Source organism: Apteryx rowi, unplaced genomic scaffold, assembly GCF_003343035.1.
Source record: "Apteryx rowi isolate R43461 unplaced genomic scaffold, aptRow1 scaffold_38, whole genome shotgun sequence".
NCBI lineage: Eukaryota > Metazoa > Chordata > Aves > Apterygiformes > Apterygidae > Apteryx > Apteryx rowi.
The window spans coordinates 2,888,674-2,911,073 of NW_020450307.1; the positions used below are offsets into that span (position 1 = coordinate 2,888,674).

The window sequence follows — 22,400 nt, forward strand, 5'->3', positions numbered from 1 at the left end:
ATAAGGAGGAATCTGAACTGGTTTAGCGGAGGAAGATGCAATGGGTGCTCAAAGGCTTTGAGATCTGAGCATCCTACCTCAGTGCTGAGATTGGGGGGGGGGAGCAGCAGGGAACTTGACAGCGGCTGCTGAAATGAGAGTCTGTTTTTGTCTGCTACATCCTGTGAAAATCTGGAGCCAGACGCCCGCTGAAAGTACCTCTGTCTAAAGACTTTCTGTCATAAACTTATCTGATTAGCAGAGAGCTAGATGACAGATTAGCCCCTGCTTCTGCGCTAGGGACGGGCTCTTTGGAGCGTTTGAGCAGATCTGCTCCTCTTGCTAGTGCTGATAGCCCGCGGGCGGGGGTGCAGCGGGTGGGGAGGAGGTAGGGGGGGATAAGAGGGGGATATTTAAGGGAAGATCATTGCTAGGTAATTCTGCAGATAATGCACCCTCGGTGTTGCCCTGCCGGTCCCAGGTGAGGACACTCTCCTCTGCACCAGTGAGTTGGTGGTCATGTGCTGTGTGTCACAGCGGCACAGAGTGGGTGCGCTCGTCATGTGAGTAGAGGTTGGAAGGGAACGCAGGTGTGGGGGGAAGGCTATATTTCTAATGTATATAGGTTTTTTTTGTAAGTGTGTCTGTTTTTTCTGGCTGTCGTCATCATTTAGAAAGAGAAGAGGAAGAAAAATAGCTGCATTTAGCTTGGAGCAAGCACCTTGTGCTAGAAAGATGGGTGATTTAACATGTACTGCAAACCAAAAAAGGGATACGTTCCAGTATTTCCCTTTAGATGTGTGTATATGTTTTTAGCTTGTTCTTCCTCTTCAGTGTTTGTATATCATTTTTTCAGAAATATTATGCAAGAGGATAGGGGCTTGCAGTCCAAAGCATTCACCAGCTGAACAGTAGTATCTGCTACAGTGAACGTCTTTTTGCTTTTTGTATTTGTGCTCTCCCTCTCTCCCATTCCACAGAAGGAGGGGAAAAAAAGAAAAAAAGATTAAACTAGCCTACTTAGCAGCAATTGGATGCAAGGWTAACAGGCAAAATAACATTTAACCATCCTAATGCATGTTCTTGTCTCAAAAGGAAAAGGGCATTTTTTCAGGATCTGCTAGAGTGATGAGTTGCAAATTAATTTTGTAAATAAGTTTGTATCCTTAGCTGTGGCTGATGCTGATGGCCAGGTTCATGGTGGGTTTCTCTCTAAAAAGAAAAACTATTTTTCAAGTAAATAAAGTAGCATTGTGTTCCAACAGTGATGAAATGGAAAAACTAACCTTCTTTAGAACAGAAGGGTGGCAGCTGATAGAAAACTATCAGTTATTTCAGTTCAAGTTTTCTATTAATTTGGAATAGATCTGCCAATTCCTACACTTCTAGTTTTTCCATCTGAGATGTAAGCTCTGGCCCACGCAAGTTATATCTGGCAAGACTGAAATTAGGAGCTCTGGCAGCTGCAGAGTCCTTTATGCTGTTTGGGAAGTGCTTTACACTTAGTCTCTGCTCCCCAAAACTAGAGGAGGTTACCRGGAACCTGACAGGTAGGAGGGGGAAGAACCTTCCTTGCAATACAGAGATGTCAGGGGCAAACAAAAGAAGCTTGCGCACGCACACGCTTACGTATATACACAAAAAATCAATAATGTGGTGGCAAATAGGATTTCCTTAACTTGGTGCTTTTCTGCTCTGTTGCAGCCGTGATAACGACCTCTCCACTATCATCTCCAACCTGCATCAGAGCCGTCAGCTCGTTATGCCAGAGACCCAGAGCCGCTGTGAATTCAAGAGAAACAGCATTGACGTTGGCTTAGGAGCAGCAGGTAAGCAGCCAGAGCAGGTCCTGATGGTTTGGGTTTGTTGGCTTCCCTCCTCTCTCTTTCACCCCCTTTTTTGTTTGTTTTTTCAGCAGCTCCTATTTTTTCTGTGGCTCCTCATGTTACACTTCAGAGTGAGCCATGAGAAGTCTCGTAATATTCTGGCCAAAGATTGACATGGAAAGGATTTCTTGGTGATGTGAAAGTGGTGCAGTCTTTTGAGATCTCAGCCCTGCTTTATTTTCAAATCTATCGGTCTGTGTTAAACTACTGGCAAAGAAGATTGCTCCAACAAAGAAGTGAAATGTCCCCAGGGTTAGTGTCCACTGAAGCAGAAAGGCCTTGCAGAGAGCATGGTTTGATTTGTAATTTCATTAATCAGAGGTTCCCCACATTGCCTCTGTGCCTGCCAACTGCTTTGTAAGTATGTTTGTTTGGCTTTGTACTGTTACCTGACCTTTTTTGGAAGTTCACCTGGCTTCAGCTTACTTGACCTGATGAAACCAAAGATGCTCCTTTTGGTTTGTGCACTGTGCCTCTCTGGATGTCAGTAAGGGAGCTATGGGCAGGGATGCTTTGGTGGTAGATATGTATCAGTCAACAGGTGAGGCACTCGTAGAGATCTGTAGAGATCTGCTTGTTTGCAGAATCTATGACTTGTTTTTGAGAATAAATAAAATTTGAGGAGAACTGGGAGTAATATTATTTTTTATAAGAATGATCCCTGTTCTTCCAAATCAGAATTGGATCTCTCTGTGCATCTTAATATAGGCCTTTCCTGAAAATCTGTATGGGTGTGCTTTTGTGCATATGTTCTTGCAAGTCATTTCTGTTGATGGTGTAACTTAACCCAGGTGTGAAGTGAACACCAGGTCTAATACACCTGGAGAACGTCTGTGGAGGATATTCAGGAACAGTACAGGCACCTGCTTTGCCTTTTGCCTGGGGCTTGACCTGCTTTCTAGAAATGTAGTTCCTGACTGCAGTGAAACCTGTACTGGTGTGGCTGCTGTTGCAGTGAAGTGTTCAGTCCCGTTTTAGTGTTTTGCTGAACTGGGGGATTTGTGATATGTTTATAAAGCAGCCATGGGCAGCTCCCCCTCTTTGCTTCCACAGCTGGATCTCCCTATTCTCTTTGCTAACTTATCTCTGCAGCCCCTTTTTCTACATAGCTGTGAGTAAGAGCCAAACTGACCTGGGAGGTAAGTTCTTCTGTATGAAATCTGGTGCAAGAAGTTAGAGGAGGATGTGGAGCTGCAGTCTCCTGGGTTTTATTTTTGGCTATTCTGCTCAGTTTCGTGTGTTGCTGACCAAATCGTTTACTTGAATCTGTATGTCTCAGTTGACCCCTTACGTTAAAAGTGTTTTGATGTTGTTTGCTTCACAGAGAGACTGCTGGGCTTTATCAGTGCTGCTGAAATGCTTTGAGATCCTTAGTGTTCCAGAAATGTAAAGGATGCTTTTTATTCGCATCAGTGTTAAGCAGTAGAAAAGGTTAGAGGTAGAAGCCTTCATTCTTATTTGCTAGAATTTTTGAGGTTTTCTGGTTTGCTTCTGAACCATAAGAAACAGTAAGAAATGTAAAGCATAGGCAGTGCACACACATGTAGCAGTGGAGAAAGCAGTGCTCTGGCTCTGACCGCAATGAAATAGAAGAGGACTCATCTGCACAAGAGGCCACCAAGAAAGTGACAGAGCCTTTTGGGACATGATAGATTTGGTGTGTCTAAGAAGAGTGGGTGGGGTGGTGGTGGGGAGATTGGGTAGCTAAAGGGGGAGGCGGCATTGTCGCATCTCCCCAGGGACAACTTAACTCTGACTTTCCCCGGCTGTCTGGAGTTGGTTCACTCTACGTGCTTGTTTGATTAAGGGAAAACTACTTTGCCAAAGTCTACACAGAGCCTGCCAGCTCTGACTTTGGAACGTGTGCTGAGCTGGTACCTATGCCACCACTGCCTGGACATGGAAGTCAAGGGAACAGAAACAGTGTGCTGGGATTTCTAGCTGATGCTGATTATTGGTTTTATGTGTTGGTTTTGTTTATTTTTACCGGCAAGGTGGAAGGGGAGAATGCTGTAACTAATTGCTGCATAAATAATTTTAAGAGAATTAGTGCTGGGTTAGTCTAAAAAACTGGCTGTTGCTTAAACTGCTTAATTACAGCAACAAGGGGAAAAGAAATGTACTCACAGTCCTCTGCTGTTTGCGTTGAATACCTTCAAGCATAAGTGTTTAGGTCATGAGAATCCCACCCTCACAAGGGCATTTGGAGATGGACAGTGGTGAATAAAAGATGCTGATGCAGATCTGTTAAAACTCTCACATGTCACTCATGACTATAAGCTGCAGTACTTTAAAAGTAAGTCGGAATCTGATGCTAAATGTTTTCCATTGCTAGTTTAGTATTTATGATTTGAAATTAGGCATGTGATCCCAGCCAGTAATGACTAAACACTCCAGAGGCTGTTCTGCAGCTCAAACTGCAAATTCTACGAATGCAGGATGAGAGGTGAGTGCAGACTACTAAAGCTTGATTCAGAAGAATATGTGGCTTTTTGGCTATGGTGGATGCTAAGGAGAGGATTGAGAGCAGGGATAACATGAATGGAAGAGATTTGTTTATTGCAGGACCCATGGGACTAAGGGGGTTGCAGTTGGCAGAGCTGGATGGTTTATGATTAATTCTGTGAGAGAGTTGCTTGATTTATAGTTAAGGCTAGGATCAGAGGTAGTGCTATGGTTTAGAACAGCATGGACTGGAAAATTAGAATTATTACTGGATCCTGAATGGTCTTTGAAATGCAAAAGGGGACTGAAACTAATGGAAGATAATGGCTTACAGTTACCTCTGGTGCTCTTGTGAGTTCTGGGATATGGGTGAGACTAGAGGCAGGGTTCGGGCTAGAGCTGGGGATGTTCAGGTCAAAAGGGGCTTGAAAGACCGCTGTATTGCTGGAACATATAAGGCCTGTGGTTGAAAGAGCAGCGCTGGCGTTATTACCTTTGGAAGACTTGCAGTTAGTTTTTAAGTGAAAACARGTCACTTTGTAGTGATGATGATAGTTTGGGAAACAGAGAGACTGAAGAGCTCAGTTTGAGACAGCAGAAGATGAAGAACTTAGAAAATTGCTGGGCCCCATAAGGCTCGGATAGCGTTTGGACCTGACCAGAGGRTTTAATAACCCACCTTGGGACGGTGTGGAGGGCTGACTGTTTGGAACACTAAGCCTAGAGGAGATGCAGACTTGGGGCTTGGGATAGCTGGGACCAAAGAAGTCACTGAATTTTGGATCTTGCAAGGCCCACAGAGTGRCAAAGAACCTGGAGTTAGTAGAGACAAATGATAATGATATCTGTTTGATCACCTAGGTGTGATTAAAACCAGTGCAGTGACTGATGTGTTGACAAGTTTAGCATCTGCAGAAATCAGGACTAGCAAATCTGAGAGCTACAATGCTTTGAAAATATGTTCATCGTCAAAAATGAAAGGGCTGTGCTATTGCTAGCCTGCAGTGATAAAGGGGGGAAAGGGAGGTATTGCTATGTTGCCAGAGAGTGATGCTTCATCAGAAATGTTGGACAAGGTTTGTAATGCCTTCCACCAGATTTTGGGTACATTGTAGAGGTGCATGAGTCGATCAAGGCACAGAAAGGCAAACAAAACTTTCCTAAGATCATAGAATAAATGTTGACTGAACAACAGAACTCTCTGTTTACTGTGTTGTCCTCCCTGCTCTCTCTGCTAGACCTCTCTGTTTTTCCACTGTGAGAGTAGGAAAGATGTGGGTTGAAGCCAAATTCTAGAGATTCAGAGTATGAGAGGTTTGTGCGGGGGTTTCCCCCGTGCTGGTGTGTGTACCGAAGCAAGGGGTCTGGATAAGAATTGCTGACAGCTTAGCTCTTGTTTGAAGTGACCCCTGATATTGGGCCTCTAAAGGAAATAAAAAAAAMCAAAACCCACCAACGGCAAAGAATTACAAAAAAGCAAAAATCTCTTCAGCCAGTGCTTTTCAGTAAGACATCTGGAGCCCCAGAACTGGCAGGGGTAACTGAGGCTTTTGCAAGGACAGCAGAAGTACATGGCTGAGAGGCGTGTGCTGATAAAATCTAATTGCCCTATCGATTGGCTTCAGAGCCACCGTTGGCTGTGGTAATGATTGAGATATTCTTATGTGTTTGATGCATGTTAGCTGTATCTCGCTGCTCTGGGTCCACCGGGGACCTTAAGATATTATAGAGATCTCTTAATCATGGGGCAGACTTGCATGTGTTGGGCCTGTTTTGCAGCACTACAGATTTATGACAATTATTATCACTGATGCACTTGGATTTCCTTAGGTCCCAGGGGTCCCGGGTTTCAGGGAAGAGCTGTCCTGTTTGTAACTTTGAATTCTTAACTGGCTGATGAAATCCATCTTAGTTATGGTTTAGGATTTACCCATCTGTGCCATCATATTCCTTGCCTCTGACTCTGTTCTTTCCGTCTCATCTGGGTTGAGCGTTTACAGTATCATGTTCTTAGACTTGTAAGGGTGGCGAATTTCTGCCACTGCTGCTTTCTCTTCCTCTGTCTGTGACTGGAGGTGCTTGTGCTTGCAAAATAGAGAACACTGGTTTCTATAACCCCTGGATAAATGTCTGTTTACCAAATAGTTATGAAAATTTCAAGTGGGCAAATGTTTGTTAATTCCAACACCGACCTAAAGAGCAGTAAATTCTTCTGGAGGATCAGGGAACGTAGAGTAAAGGAAGGGCACTTGCTTCTCTGCCAGCTCTGTTGCTCTTCATTGATCAAAATGATATCCAGCTCCTCGTTTGAAGTCTAGGTTATGTCTACATTGGGCTTCTATCCAGCTGCTAAGTTGTATCTCCTACTGCTCTGGCCAGTTTTGGACCTGATTTTTATTTTATTTTTTATTTTTTTAATTTAGAGCTAACTAATCCAGTTGCTGAGAGGTAGGGTTGGCTCTTGGGCAGAGATACTCCCTTTGCAGGAGAGGGAGAGGTGAGCTACTTCACCTGAGCGCTGGCAGTCTGCAGGACTGCAGCAGGGGGGAACACACGGGGAGCCTACTGGGAAGAACGAGCTTTGGTGATTCTCAGAGCTCCCAGGCCAGTTTATCTGGGAGACTTGGATGCTTTCTCCTCTCTTGACCCTGCAGACTTGATTTTCTGTTGTGTCTTTCCCATGTAGTGATGTTCTGGAGAATGCTTGTCTTGGTGCTAATTAAATTGCAGCCACGATGGGGATATAATAACCCAAGAAGAGGAGGAAAGGGAAGGTACACACATGGGGGTCTCTGCTTCCTTGGGAACACAGAGAGGCCGCCTGCATTGGTGAGATTCTGTTAGAGGCTTAACCACACCTGCAAAGGTGAGCAAGTACTTGAAATGCCTCGGGGAGAGCGTGCGTGTGGTAGGGGAGGGCAGGCGGTGAGCCTCATGAGAGTACAAAAGTCGTTTCCAAATGGATCGGATAAAGGCGAGGCGGCAGGCAGGGTGCAGCCCTGGCCCTCCGGAGGAGCTTACCTTGAGAGCAGACGATGGCACAAGGCGCTTTTAATCTTAATCGAGGGAGAGACGCGCACGCACACGAGGATGAGCGGAGCCAGGGCTGCTTGACAAAGGTGCGGCAGCAAAGCTGGCAGTTTGCACATCAAACATGGGTTTAGAGCCCCTTTAAGCAGCTAGTGGTGTGTCTGTAAACAAGTCCAATCCCCTCTATCCAGTTTGGTTAATGCAGTCTGCCAGGGCACGCGCGGAGTCGAGGAGGGCGGAAGAGGCCTTGCGGGGACCATGGCTCACAGAGAAGGTACCGGTGCCTTCTCCCTTATGTGCGTATGCGCTTTGCACGCTGCTTTAGGATTTGAAAATGTATTTTGCACTAGGTTCTGCTCCCAAGCGCCTAAATCACTTCTCTCCTGCAAAAAAACCCACACTAATTTCTCCTTTCTCTCTTCTCAAATACCTTCTGTGATCAGATTCACATGTAAAAGCTGGTCTCAGAGTTTTTCTTGRCAAGGCATGCAGTTGTAGCTCACGCGCATGGATCTGTAGCTGGTCAGACTAGTTGTTTTGCTCTCTTTGGGCCCTGAACTCAGTGTGCCTGCCATGGGGGGCTTCCCGATGGCTTTGTTTGGCTTTACACTGAAACCTAGAGCCTTCATCTGCTAAGGAGGAGTTAATATTGGGGGCAAAAAAGAATTGGGATCAGGGATGTTAGAGCTAATGATTAGAGACAGAATCACAGTGAACGCCTGTTTTCTGAGCGTGTGATAATGAGCTAGAACGCAGGCATGTTTTCACTTAACAAAGCAAAGCAACAACAACAGAAAAGCAGCAGCCTTTATTGAATTGCTGCCTTAAATTGAGCAGAAAATCAGCACCAAATGGGCATCTGGGAGCTGTAAGCCCAGCCACCTCTGTGTGCATGCTTTGCAGTGAAGGACAGTTGCTTACCTAGGCAGCGTGAGGGTCTGGGCTCTGTCACTGCCGTTCATCCTGTTGGCTTGGATCTGGGGGGCTGTCCTTTCATTCTTCTCTCTTTAGGTTCATTTTTGTTTCTTCTGAGGCCCACTGGGATGGGAGGCGACCAGCATCCTTTTGTGGTACAGACTGAGGTCTTGGGAGATGAAGGAAGAATGGGAAAGCTCAGCATGGGGACACTTGGCATTTCCTTTTGCTGCGTCCTGCAACTGCATGTGTGGCTTAGGTTAGTGTGTTGAATTTTACTGGTGTGAGCGTTAAGGTTTTATTCCTGGCTTTGTCAGCAGGAGAAGGAGGGGCCAAGGCAGTTAGTTTAGTGCCCTGCTCTTGGTCAGGATTTGAAGCCTGCTTGTGGCAGGAGGGGTCAGGTAAGGTGCCTCTGCCAGCCCCTTTGGGAAAAGTCAGTGCTGTGTTTCAAGCTGCGTCTACCTCACTTTTAGGAAGGGAGCGCTGCGGCATGGCAGGGTTCACCCGTGCAGCTTAAGCAGCTGGGCCTTCTCTGCACCTGCAGTGAACAGGGCAGGCTGGCCACGGTCAGGACAGCGAGCCGCTTCTCTGGGAGTTGGGTSAGCCACCAAACTCACAGCTGGTACRTGTTGTGGCTTTGCAACCAAGGTRAACACCAACTCTGTCATCCTTTTCTTGCAGCTTGAGAAGGAGCAAGATTTTCCTGCTTCCAAAAATAACCCCTTCCCCCTCCCCCTTTCCCAGGTGTCTTACAGGCAGCTAGTAAAGAGCTGAAAACAAATCATTGGTGCGGTGACATCTCCCTGATATTATATATAGAAATCCAGTACGGATTGTAATGTGACACCTGACTTGTCCACTCTTGCTTGCAGCGGGGTGGGAGCGCGGGGAGGGAGGGAGGGAGGGAGTCGCTGCTCCTGACTCTGCCCCGAGTCAAGTCGCTTGTTCGGAGCCGAGGTTTCGCCGCCGCTCCTGCTCCAGCGTGTGCGCGTAGCTCGGCGTTACCAGGCTTGGGTGCTGCGCGTTTACTCCCCCGAAGCCTAGCCTTTGCGCTCGCTGCACGGCAGGAGCAATGCTCTGCCCACCCCCCGCCCACCCCAAACGTAGCTGGAAGTCTTGCACAGGGATTAGATGCCYGGGCAGCAGGCGCTGAGCTGCTGCTCTGCTCCCTGTTTCTTCCAAGCAGTTTCATGAGGTTTCTGGTGAAAGTGAGGGAGAAGCCYRCCTGGAGAGAAAGGGGGTGGCAGTGGGAAAGAGAGCTGTGGAGAAGAGAYGTGCAAATGGTGACCTCAGGGAGCAGTTTCTAAGCCGCTGCCCCAGCCTCTCTGATGGGCATAGCTAGAGGAGCCCAGCCGGAAGGTGGACGTCACCGCAGTGAGCACTGTGCAGTTAGAGTCCCGAGGCAGAGGAACCTGCCAGGGCAGTGCGTGACCGTGACTGCCGCTTCCTGAAGCCCTGTCGGGTCAGTCCCTGCCTTAGAGCCCTGCTCCAGCACCTGTACCCTCTGGAAAAACCGGCCTGTCCTGGGCTGACCTCGAGTGGATGGGAGAGGAGACGATAGCCATTGCTATCCTTTGTGAAAGGKCGTGTGTTTTTCTCCTGCTGTCTCTTTGCATGTACAGGTGAGCCCAGGTTTCCCCGTGGGAGCCCAGAAAAGATCCTCAACCCCTCTCCCAGCGCTAAGCGTGCGTGATAATTTTCTGTGGTTATTAGGCTCTTTGGTGGAAAGAAGAGCAGAAGGGGCTGGGTGGGGAGGGAGGCTCAGGGGTTAAGCTGCAAGCGCATGGCTGTGGAGAACCGGCTCATAAATTAAACAGGAATCTGTCCTACAGATGCCCTGTCCCCAAACACCAGCTTGTGGTATCAGACCTGGTCAGGGGAGCCGGTTGTGCTGCATGCTTTGCACACTCAGACACGAACGGACTTGGGAGCAGCTGTCCTAGGGTGGAGGGCTCCAGGTTGGGAAGAGTTTGTTAACCCTTCTCTGTGGGTAAGAGGAGGGATGTCTGCCTGTTTTATTAAGTTTTCAGCTCTGCGTTACCCTTCTGTTTCCATTTCCTTCTGTTTGCTTTCTCCTCTTTCCTGCTCTGTCTTTGACCTCTTCCTTCCATTTCTTTCATTCTCAAACTCTTTTTTTCCCCCCTTCCGTTCCCATGCTTAAGCTCCCTCTCACACGTGCACCCTTCTTCCTTTTCATTTCTTTTCCTCTCCTCTCAAGTTCCCTTGTCCTCCTCTCTGCTCTCCCTTTCCTACCCTCCCTCCATCTCCGAGCTCCTCGGGAAGAAGACAGTTGGAAGGCTTTCCGCTCTGCTCTCAGCTGAGAGGCTCCTTCCCTCAAGCCAATCAATGGCAGCCTTTCAGCCCCRGTGGGGCTTGGCAAACATTAGATCAATAAGTTATTAGCACCATTCTGTCAGCTGTAATGTGGAGATTGATCGGGGCCGGGGCTCCTGCATGCTGCCTGGCACTTCCCCAGCCTGATAAAGATGACAGATTAAGGGAATAAGAAAAAGGAATTAAGGAGTCTGGCTGTCAAAGCTGTCACGGGCTGGAGGAGTGCCTTTTTTTTCAGGGACTGAATGAGTGCAATTGGACATTTAAATGGTGCTATGGGTACAGTTCGACCAGCAACTCTGTCAGAAATCACTATCTTTAGCATGCGCTTTTCTAAAGAGATGTTGGGAGGCTTGTCCATGGAGCAGTCAGAGGAGGTGAAGTGGCCATCCAGGGCATTGAAAGGAATATCGGGTTGCTGGCACAGGCCACACGCGGAAGACGGCAGCTAGGACCCCACTGGGAAATGCGAGTGGTRTTCCTGCCACATTGCCATGTCTGCTTTTTGGCATGGTTGGGTGGTGTGGGACCCTTCCCAGTTCCAAGGGAGGATGTCTATGTCGCAGGAAAGGTGCCAGTTTTCATAGCTTTTTATCGCAGGTTTGGCAGGGTCATCAAAGAGTACAAAGCTGGGAAGAAGAGACATCGATGCTAGACTTATCGATGGGAGCAGCACAGGAAGGGGGAGAGCAACTGGGATGCAGAGGCCCTCRTCTAGTTGGGGTGCTTTACCTGATGGTGCTCTGCCTTGCCAARATCCCTTTTCCTCTCTCTGTCTCCAAGCTCTTTGTGAATACCAGTTCCTGCTCAAACTGATATGGCGAGAATGGGATGATGATATAATTTCTTGGATAGATAAACTGAGGCCAAACAACCTCTTCCAGAGAGGGTTGTGGCCCCTCAAGGAGACACGTGATCCTTATTGGAACTGAGGTTAAGCCTTCTCATATAACAAACCTTCCCCCTCCTCCTGCCCTACCCACTAGAACTCGCTCCCTTCTAGAGCTAGAAGGAGTCCCCAGAAGGCCTGAACTTCCGGCCCACCCTTCCAGCCTCGTTCTTTAAATCTTTCCTGAGAGAGAGCAGGGATTCACAAGTTTGCAGTTGCTAAAAAGCCTCTGTGCAGCATATAAAATGAATCCAGATCTCTCTTAAATGCAGTATATCCTCTCCATGAGTGTTTTTCTTACTATGAATATTTACCACCTTTTTATGGCTCCGTGCATGCTGTAAAAATGAATTTTGTAGGAACCTGAGAGACGAGGGGATGTTTGTGCACCTTCTCTAATAAACAGCCTCATTACAGACAGATTGGTGGATGGCTCCCGCATAACCTGCACCTCCCTCTCTTGCATTCCTTGGGAACTGAAATACTGGATAGTCCCTTTAGGACTCTAGCTAGACAAATTGAATGAGCACAAGGAGGTGGGAAGTAGCGGGATACTGCTTGCATGGTAGGAGGAAAGGCAGATGGCCTAGTAGTTATAGCCGAGAAATGAGATGCAGGCTCCTTCTCAAGCCTAGGAAAGGATGGTTGATTTGTTATACATGTGGAGTCCTTCTACTCAGCTGCTGTCTTGCTCCCACAACTTTGATGTTGGCCTCAGTTAACCCACGTGTAGGAAGTAGTTAGTGACATGAGGCCTACCTCTGTGGTGTTGCTTTCTGTGTAGTGTGTTGAGATCAGTGAGTGACAACCATTGACTCTTGCCTATTGGAGTCCTTGCCTGCTATTGAGAGGAGTGAATGGACAAGTCTGCCAAGGTCAAGTTCTCTCAAAGTGACCAGGAAAGAGGAAAACCTTTGGCTACTTGGTATGTTGCATCCTCCCTGCTTTATAGTAAGAGACCATTAGCTTGTCCCATTCCTTGCTCCCCTTTGTTCCTTTTTTTCTTCCTGTTTCCAAGAGTTGCTTGTCAAGGGAAGCTTGAAGAGTAGTGCTTAGGGAAGGGATATTCCAGCTGAACATTTGCAGAGACCTTGGTTTAGACTATGGACAGTCCTGAGTGAGGAGTGCAGAGTTTGCTCTGCCTTTTCAAACATTCTTACTAGTAAGACTGGTATAACACCTAGTGAAAGGATGCTTCCTGCCCTGCCCTTGCAATCTAAATCTAAATGATAGCCAATAGACAGAGATGTGGGGGCATGAAGGATCAAGGAGATAACCCAGAGCAATAGCTAAGGTTTGAAGTCAACTGCCTGCCATGTCCGTAAAGCCATTAAGCTGACGTGCTGGGTGGAGGATGCTCTCTTTGCTTTGCTGTTGTTCCGAGGTCAGCTTTGCTGAGCTCCAGCAGTATCTCTCCCTTCCTTGCTAGAACTAACCCTTCCCCAGGGGATGGCACACAGCTGTATTGTTCTAGGATCCCAAGTTCCAGAAGCCCACTGCTTCCCTTCCCCCAGCTCCCCCAACTGTTTTTTTCCGTTCTCGCTGCCCTCAGTTAAATTATGGCCCGTTGTTCCCATGACCTTGTGCTTCACTCTCCCTTTGTTCCATTGATTCCTGCTGGCAAAGGATGGAGCCGAAGAGCAGCCAGACTCCACGTTGCTATGCGGCCACTGCGTGGCCCCTCATACGCCAACCTTTGTTGTGAGCAGCCCTGGGCCTTCTGGGACTCAGCAAGCTGGTGCTGCTTCTTAAAATCAGGGCAAAGGCACAAGCCCATCACTAGTGAAGTAAGTCTCTAGGGTCCCTGCAAACCTGTCGCGTTCAGTACGGGAACAGACTGAGCGGCAGGGCTGGAGCAGCAGAACTGGAGCACCAGGGCTGTTTGAGCAGAGCAGCTCCTCCGGCAGCAGYGTATTTGTGCCAAAGGAAAGGGGAGAGCTGAATGAACTGAGATGCTGCCAAGACACTTCAAACTGGTCAGTGGGAACTGTTGTCTCCTGGGTTTAAGTTTGGTGGGAGGGGGTTCAGAGCAAGGGAAGATGTTTTCCTCCTCTTAAAATAATGTGGAAGAGGGCGAAAAAAGGAGTTTTTTCCTTTGTTAGATGTTGGCTATCAGAGCCTGGGTGATTTCCCATGTAACTTGGCTCAATTCTGTGTTTACTCTAGACTTCTGGGTCCAAGAGGCTTTCACAGCAAAACCAATGATATGGATAGGGAGTGTGAGATAGGTCTTGATCTCTTCCTGTTATTAGTGTCTGTAGCATAACACTGTGCTACACTAAGAAGAGCTTGGTGTGGTCCCTCAGCCATAACTGGGACTCACCCTGTAGTCTGCTCATTTAACAACATTGTGAGGGGAAAAAATTTGTGACCTTCTCATAGCTCTCTGCTTCCCTTCTCCACGTGAAACCCTGTGGTCAGTCACTGGCGCATGGGCTGAATTCTCACCCTGCAGTTGATGCAATGGGTGTCTTTGGTGCGTCTTCTCTGCTGCAGATTCCCTGGCAATGAGTGGAGATAAAGTCCCTCGCTCTTTGGGAAAACCTAGAGATAAGTTTTCTATTTGGCCTAGCTGGCTTAGACTTCCAAGTCCCCTCTTCAATGGTAAGACTYGGGATCCTTAGATGTATTTGTGAACATGACTGTTAAGCTCTGCCAGCTCCGCAGAGTGCTGGGAGACCCAGGATTAGAGGCAGTACAGGAGGTGACACTTCTACCTGTGGCCTGTAATCATTCTGTCCAAAGTCGGCTCTGATCAGACAAAACCCACGCTGCCCTTCCTTCTAGCCAGACTAGCTCTGTGGTGTCACATCTACTTTCGTTCTCCTTTATGGTTGCAAAGCCTGTGAGYGATACTTCTCTGTGGGGGCAGAAGTGCTGTCCTCCTCCAGCTGACCTACTTTCCTGGTCTGTTTCTAGTTGTTCTTCACTGTAGAAGTGCAGCAGGTGAGGACTAGACTTTCTCTTCCTAGGGCAGAGGGGAATAAAACTCATTTTGATTTCTGGGCAGGCTGGATCTTCGGGGAAAACATTTGACTTCACTTCCCAAAAGTTCTCTGGATTGCTCTCTGCACTGCATCGTCAGGCCGGCGGGAGCCTTGGATGTAATGCAGTATCTGGGGCCCCTGGGAGCCCGGCGGAGGGTGTGTGTGTGGTCAGGGCTGTGTTGCGCTGGTGTCAGAAAGTGATCAGTATGCTCAGGGCTTCCTCTAGCACTAGCTCTCCTTTCTTGCGTTGTTGCCATGGCTTAGCTTCATAACATTATTGTTCTACTGATAATGTCTTTCATTTTCAGCTTTAATATTAAAAAACTACCCTGATTTGGCTTCTTTTCAATTGAAATGCCTTGTAGAAAGCAGGAGAGAGGAGGCAGAAGCAGGGATTAAAAGAAAAACAAACAGCCTCCCCCAGCCGATCCTCTCCCTTCCCATGCTTCTGCCTGAAGGTGGGGTGTTGCCTTTTATAGGTGCATGGGCAGAGCAAATGCCTATCATTTGGCTTCCTGTGATTAGCAATATACTCTCAATGCACAGCCTGCTTCTGTAAGGTTGGTAAGGCAGCCAGAAGCTGCTCTGCCAGCTCATCTGCAAAACGTATTTGGTTTTGCTGCTGCTGCTGCTGCGAAGTCTGGGGAAGAGGGACTGTGGATGCTCCCTTCCCTACCCCTTCAGCCCCTGTCCTGGTTGTTTGTGTGTGAGTTCAAAGAATGAGTGGATGAACAGCCTTTGGGAACAGAGGGATGAATCTGGAGTATAAGGTCCTGTAAAAGGGTCTGTGTTCACCGGCTGCAAGTGGTATGCCAAAACTGTGCGTGTGGTTTAAGTTGTAGTGAGGAAAGGATTGGTCCTGCAGTACAAATACATTGCCAGTTAGGTGGTACCCCAGCATCTGTGAGGTTAGTAAGTAACTGATGAAACTGTGCACTTGTCTCTTCCCTGCTTTACGGCTAGGAACGTGAAGAGGAAGGACTGGCTTATAAGACCGGGCTAGATTTCAAAAGACTGCTGTTCAGTCTCATGCTTTCCTATTGACTCTGTAAATTTTGGGCAGATTGTTAGATCTTTGTGCTTCAATTCGGGCTACTGATGGTAATTATTCCTTTTTCCTTGCTTAGTATCTTTTATGTCAATTTAGTCCCCAAACTTTTAGGGGCAGGGGCAGTCTCTGACACATCCCAAGACTTTACCTTAACAAAGATGAGAGGAAAATTTTCATTTCATGATCTGACTGCCGTAAAAACTTCTGGGGGGCAACACAAATACTAACCCAGTGTGTGTGATTTGGTGCTTTGGTACAACATGAATGTGAGATGCTGGAAGGAAGATGCTGCAGATCCCCCGAGAGGTTAACAAGCTAATGTAGAGGTCTCTGAAGGGCCAAGTTCAAATCTTGACTGAGAAACAGCTCAAACCTTTCCCTGCGGTATGACCGGCAGACTGGCACACCTCACTGTTCAGTTCCTCCATGGAGTCTCTTCTGCCTTGAAGAACAAGCCTTGATGGGTTTTGCTGCCTCCTGCCCAGGCTGGGAGGGGTAAGCGGAGCAATGGGACTTTGTTGTTTCAAAACCGCAAATCCCGGATGAGAACACTTCTGAGAAGGATATATGATCTTGGCCTCCAGCACTGAGGGTTTGCAGCATAAGACTAACATTTCAAGGAAAATCGACATGAAGAATGAAGAGTTCCGTGGGGAGGCAGCTTGTGACTCTGTGCTGTGTGGCCAGGTACTTCCTAGCTCTCATCCTGGCTTGCCAAGCTGATACTGCCTGTGGCTTTGGAGAAGTCACTTAATGGGTAAATTGAGGCAAGAGGGTTGATAAAATTCAAATTGAACTGAAAGGCTGACTCAACACTTGGAATGTGAAGTACTTTGAAAACTTAAGTGCTATCACTGACTGAGTCCACCCTTTCCCATCTGATTTCCAATTGCTGCTGTTTTGTTGTATTTGCTTTGGTTTTTGCTTATGGACGGTTGCAAACCTCTGCAGTTGTCTCTGAGTGCTAGCTTTGTTAACAGCCTGGGTGACAAGGTCATGGCAAGATAAGATCGGAGGCAGCTTGTGCTCTTTAAAACCTTGAAATGCCACTTGCAACTTTGCAGAGTTCCAGAACTGCTCTTTGCATAAAGGCATTGCCTGGCAGGCTCTGCCTCCGCACCTTAGCTGTCTGTTCTCGGCACTGCTCAGACTGTGTCAGCTCCAGATCCGTATCCTGGATGTCTTGATGAATACAATGCCAAGGCAGGAACCTGGGCTTGCTTAGCTGAATTTGAAGTAATGTGGAGTGACTCTGAGTATGAAGGACAGTTGCTTGGCTTAAAATGTCACCTGGAACAGAAACAATTTTGTTGCTCTGATAAATAGCACCGAGGGGTTTTGTAACCTTTCTTGACTAACACACATTGGGCAAATTGCAGAAGCTTTGCATGCATATTGACACATAGGCAGGTGCAACATATTTTCGCTCAAATATGGTACTTGTTTGTGAGTATTTTTTTTTAAATGCTGCATCTTTAACAAGCCCTTGATAGATGAGAATTTGATGCTTGCAGTGACAAACAGTCTCTTCCTTCCTGCCCATATGCAACATCATGCTTTCAGTTTCCCCAGCATTATTATGGGAGGATATTGATTTTAAATCTGTTTGGGGATGCTGTAATTGTATATTAGATATTTTGTGTTGGTTTGTAGGGCTCCACTAATGCAAAAGGCTTGAGCGTTTCCGTACAATTTAGAGAGGGAAGATTGCTAAGGACCTTGAGGTTTTCAAGAGGAGAGAGAGAGGGAGGGAGGGAGAGAGCGAGCGAGAGAGAGAGTGTGTGGTAGGAAGATTCAGAGATCTGTGTTGTGCTTTTTTTTTGTGTGTGTGTGTGTGTGTGTGTGTTGTTTTTTTCCTCCTCTTTCTCTCCCCCAGTTGCTTTGCATCAGGGCATGAAAGGAGTGGAAACACCAGGGGGACAAAAGGCAACAGAACAAATGATGAAACTCAGTACGGAAATCAACTGGATTCAGAATTTATAGCTTTAAAACATTGCATTGATCAGTGTGTGAATAGTCATTATGTGCTTTTGGACTGCATGATTAGGAAAGCAGATCAAGGCTCTCAAGATGATGATTTTTCTTACTTTAATTTTTTTTCCTCTGCCTGTAATGTATGTGTGTGTGTTTGTGTATGAGTGAGAGAAGCAAAATATCTAAGTCTCTCTGGTTGATTCTGCAAAGAGGAAAGTACAGCCTTATCTGATACTCAGGTTTCTCGTCTCTCTTCTAGATGAAATTTTAGGCAAGAGAAGAGTATGTTCTCCCAACAGCAGCAGTGAGTGTCCTTTAGAAAGCAAGAAAGCCCGAAGCGAGTCCCCGAAGGGTAAGTGCTGCTTCTCCCTCCCCCATCCCCTTCCCCTTTTCCTCTTTTCTTAACAGTGGAACTTAATTGAAATGAGGGAGGGAGTGAAGGGAGGGTCGCAAGAGGCTGYGGTGTGGGAGCTCTAAGTATCCGGCTCCGAGGGTGCATGAGGAAGGCTACCAGTGCACTGTGCTTTCTTTATCTAATCGGAGAGAAGCTTGTAGTGCAGGCAGGGATTTGCCTCTTAATTAGAATAATTATATTATGATTTATAAAGCAAGCTGCAGCTTTTGAGGTAGATCTTAGGGGTGTTTCTACTTTTCAGGCAGAATGTCTTGATTAGATGTTTAATATAAAAAATATACGCAGGCTTATCATGTTGGCATCTGTTCCTTTAAAAGGAARAAGGGAAGCTTAGCAGGGAGAATAAGGCTGCCTAGTTGTTCTGTATGCATTTATGGCACTGTTCCTATAGAGATGGAATCTGCAGAAGGTTTCTTTTTTTAGAGTTTTTTTTAACCTCCTGATTTGTTTTATGGTTCCTTCCTATAAACATGATTTTAAAACTTTCTTTACGACCGGTGAAGTGGAGTGGGTAATGGAGCCTGCAGTTAATGAGTTTGTCTCCGAGGTTGCGCAAATGAGGTTTTGCAGGCCGTTCACTTAGAGGCTTTGTTGTTAAGTTCAAACTAATTAGCTGTCAATAGTGCCCACCTCGATCACTGTTGCCTAACCTGCACTCTTTTGTCCTCTTAAAAAAAAAAAGAAAAGAAAAGAAAAAAAGAAAGCAGGCTGGCTGCCTGAAGCTAGATCCTGTTTCATGGGTTTGGAGTCCAGCAGCTGAGACTCTTCAAGGTATATACTCTATTAACCAGTCCAGGGAATCCCAAAGGGCAGTTGTATGCAGCAGTTTGTCCTGAAGTTTTCTTAAAATAAGTACCCGTATCATGATACATAAGATTTATTGCAGGGTCTTGTATTACATCCTAACTTTACGTTATGTTCCTTTGTATAGTCGGTTCCTGACTCCTTGCCCCCAAATCATGATCTGAAAGGCAACATGTTTTGAAAGGATGTTGAATACTAGTGTCACTTTGTATAATGCTGCTAACACTACCTAAGAACATACTAGACTTTTTCTTTCACATAATCCTCTTGTGCCTGTTAACTAATTATTCCAATTAGGAGCACCTTGGTTTTTTTACTGGGCTTTTCTGAAAGGTGTGAAGAGGTACGCTATATACTACTACTCTTTGCCTGTTTTCCTTGAATTATTCATCTGTCCTTTTCCTGTTATTGTCAAAGTTTCTAGCAGATGTACAGGTGTGTTCCAGCGGGATGCTTCCCTGGATTCTGAAATGCATTTGTTATATAGGAGCATAGGACTCCTTTAACACAGTCGATGCACCTGCTGTCTGCTTTCCTGTTTCTGCTGGTCCATGTTCTTGGTAATTCCAAGACGATGCATACAGAACGGTTGAGGTTGGAAGGAACCTTTAAAGATCACCTGGTCCATAAAAGTCCATACTTAGAAAATGAATTCGGGTAACAGCAACCTATGTGGCCTGGCTGAGAATGGGTGAAACGTTAATCACGCTGTCTGAAACCAAACTATTGTTTTTGGATTCACCCTAGTAAAGGGCCCAGACTTGCAYAAATCAGTGTTTTTGCCATTGGAGCAGCAGGGTCTAGCCATCCCATTCTGTTCCTTTCCCCTGTCCTTGCCACCATTTTTGTTTACTTGAGTGGGTTGAAGGCAGCGTGAGGCAGATAAGAAACAACCCTTGGCTTTGCCCAGTGCACTTGGGGTTTAAATCCTGCTTTTTAGCTCTGAATGACTCGGATTCCCCTGACTCATTTGGAGAGGTGTTCCCCGGAAGCCCTGAATAAAAGCGAACTTTCATTTTCTGCTCCCACTTTTTTTCTCAGAAAGCCTTCCCTACCCTTTAAAGCAGTGTGAGATGGCATGGAATTTCCAAGCTGGACCTTTCTATAATCCCCATGTTACCTGTTTTTTATTCTGTGAAATCATGGGGCTGCTCTCTGCAGCACCGTGGCAGGTGTTTGAAGCTCGGGTTGTGCTGGTGCCAGCACACCCTCACGAGAGGGAGGGGAACACGGGCAGAATCTCGTATGCTTTTGAGGCCTTTATCTACCCCCCCGCCGTGAGAAGGGGGGGAGGCAGGGCTAAAGCTGGTGTTTCTGTGTCTTGAGCCCCAAACAGCTGAGAGCATCTTGCAGCTGAGAGCTCCTAGGTGACTTCCCGTCCTGCTGGCAGCCAGGCAGCGTTCCCGTGGTACCGGCGCTGCGGAGGGACAGAGGAGAACGATCCCTGTGTTCCCAGCTCTGTGCTGCGAGGTGGTGGTTGGAAACAGAAGGGTCTCTTGCTTGACAAGCCCTCTTCGAGCATCCCGGGACCCTGGTGATTAGCTGCCTGGAATTTGGGAACCGCTGGTGCAGAGCGGTGCTGTAACTGCCTGAACCTGCGCTAGAGCCCTGTGCGTGGCTGGGGCCCAGGGGTTGTAAGCGCAGTTTGGGGTTTCGAAGTGGAAAGGGAAAGGAGGGCTGGCTGGAGTTTCATGGGGAGCCTCTGCAGCCCCAGGCCACGCGCCGGTAGGAGGCAGGTCTTGCCTGGGGTCTGCCCGCGGCGCACCCCTCCTTTCCCCCTGCCCTCGCGCTGTGCCTCGCCGGGCGCCGCTCCTCCGCGGAGGCGTTCAGCCCAGGGCGGGGAGGCTCCCTCTTCCCTTCCCCTGCTGGCCCTGGATACAGCTCCTGCCCGGGGCACGGCCGCGTTGTCTCCAGAGCAGCCTTCAGAAGAGCAGAAGTGACCCCGCGGCGCATCTCGCGCCGCCGCCGCGCCTGACGAGGCGAGGAGAACGGAGGCAGCCGAGTAAATCACTCCCTCTCCCCGACGGAGTGAAAAAACACCTGTAGGGCTGGAAGCCCTTCCAGCAGGGAAGCGGTAACCTTCCCTTCCCCCCTCCCCAGCGCTCGCAGCCTGCGCGCCCGAGATCAAAGGAGCGCCCTATCTCGGTGGAAGCAGGGCCGCGCCAGCGCTGCTGTCAAACGGAGCAGAACGTTCTCGCGTCTAATATGGAAATGCGAGCGTATCGGAGGCTCCGAGCGAGGGCTGCGCTGGCAGGTCACGGAGGAAGCTTTCTCCCTGGGAGACAATTCCCCAAGTGAAAACCCTCACTCCCGTGGCAACAGCATGTCTGGAGATCTGTTTCTGCGATACCTTGAGACATGGAATAAAACTGAAGATTGCGAAAAGAGAAAATCAGTAAGAATATTTCTGTTCCTATTTGAACTGCTGAAAAATAAATCTGGTAGAAGCCTCATCACTTGGGAAGATTTAAAACTAGGCTGGACTAAGTGCTGGAAAATCCACGGTAGGGAACAATGTTGCGCTGGCCCTCTGGGGTGGGCTGATGACCTCATACGCTGCTCTTTCTACCATTCTTTTTTCTTTGCTATTGTAGATCATTTAAAACAAAACAAAATCTTACTGCAGCTTTGGTTAATGAAGTAGAGCAGAACTGGAGCTGGACTGCAGCTGAGCAATTCAGATCCAGCCTCTGTCAATTTTTGCTGGGAGCAGGGGCTGTCTGGATCCACGTCTTGTTTGATTTGGCAACTGTCCAATTAGGAGACAATATTTGGTCCCATTCCTGCTAAAACTGAAGTTGGCAGCAGCCTCACTGCCCCCCAAGCCCACACGGGTGAAAGTGGTGGGAGCAGGTACAGGCCCTCTGTGCCCTGGGGGACTGCCCAAGACGTGGTTTTGCAAAACGCCTCCTCCGGGCGCTGCGGTGTTGGTGGAGCGGCGAGGAGGCGCGGGGAGCCGCGGCGGGGAGGCACGCCGAGGGCGGCGGAGGCGGACGCCGCCTCGGCTCCGAGCGCCTTGCGAGCCGCCGGGCCGCGGTCCCTTTCACACCTGGCGGCTGGAAGAGATTTGGCGAGATCAGTCTCCCGCATTACCCCGGTAATGACAAAAGCAGACAGAAAAGCTTCAGCAGAGCTGGAATTATCGCTGGCTGAGTCATGTGAAATCTTCAAGTTTTAAGTGTGGAAATCCAGCCTTTCTCTGCAGACTCCTCCTTCCTCTTAGCCTGCCCTTGCCACCCCCAGTCTCCCCCCTCTTTGGACCTGGAATCTGCTCTGAGGCTGATCGGATAGAGCTTATGGTAATTCAGCGTTATTAACTCCCCTCCCCCTGCTTTTTTTCTCTCTAATGACGCAGCTGTGGAAAAAAAAAACCAACTCATTGATTTTTCCTAAGTCGGGACTGTGGCATACRGCTTTGTTTCTTAGACCTTTGGTTAAGATCGTCAGAAGAGAACTGAAGCGGTTGGTGCTGGCATGGGTATCCGGGGGGACACAGTACATCATCCAGCCTTCCTGCTCCGGGTCAGGTTTGTAAGTGATGCACACAGCACAGGGTGGGGGTCCGGCTCCTGATGCCTGCTAGCCTGAAGCAGGCTGCGAACCTGCGAGTGCACAGGAGGTCTGGGCACCCTAAGATACAGACGTGTGTCACTGCGGTGGGCATCAGTGATATCAGTGATTGCAGATACAG

The 22,400-nt window shown here is 47.9% G+C and overlaps 1 protein-coding gene across 1 annotated transcript in view; it reads left to right on the plus strand.

The window, feature by feature from the left end:
* The window catches only part of SAMD11 (sterile alpha motif domain containing 11), a 130,465-nt gene that overhangs the window by 74,835 nt on the left and 33,230 nt on the right, over positions 1-22,400 (plus strand). Inside the window, exons 4-5 of the mRNA XM_026074004.1 lie at positions 1,684-1,808; positions 17,750-17,842. Of these exons, the coding sequence (XP_025929789.1) occupies positions 1,684-1,808; positions 17,750-17,842 (218 nt within the window). The remainder of the gene's footprint in view (positions 1-1,683; positions 1,809-17,749; positions 17,843-22,400) is intronic.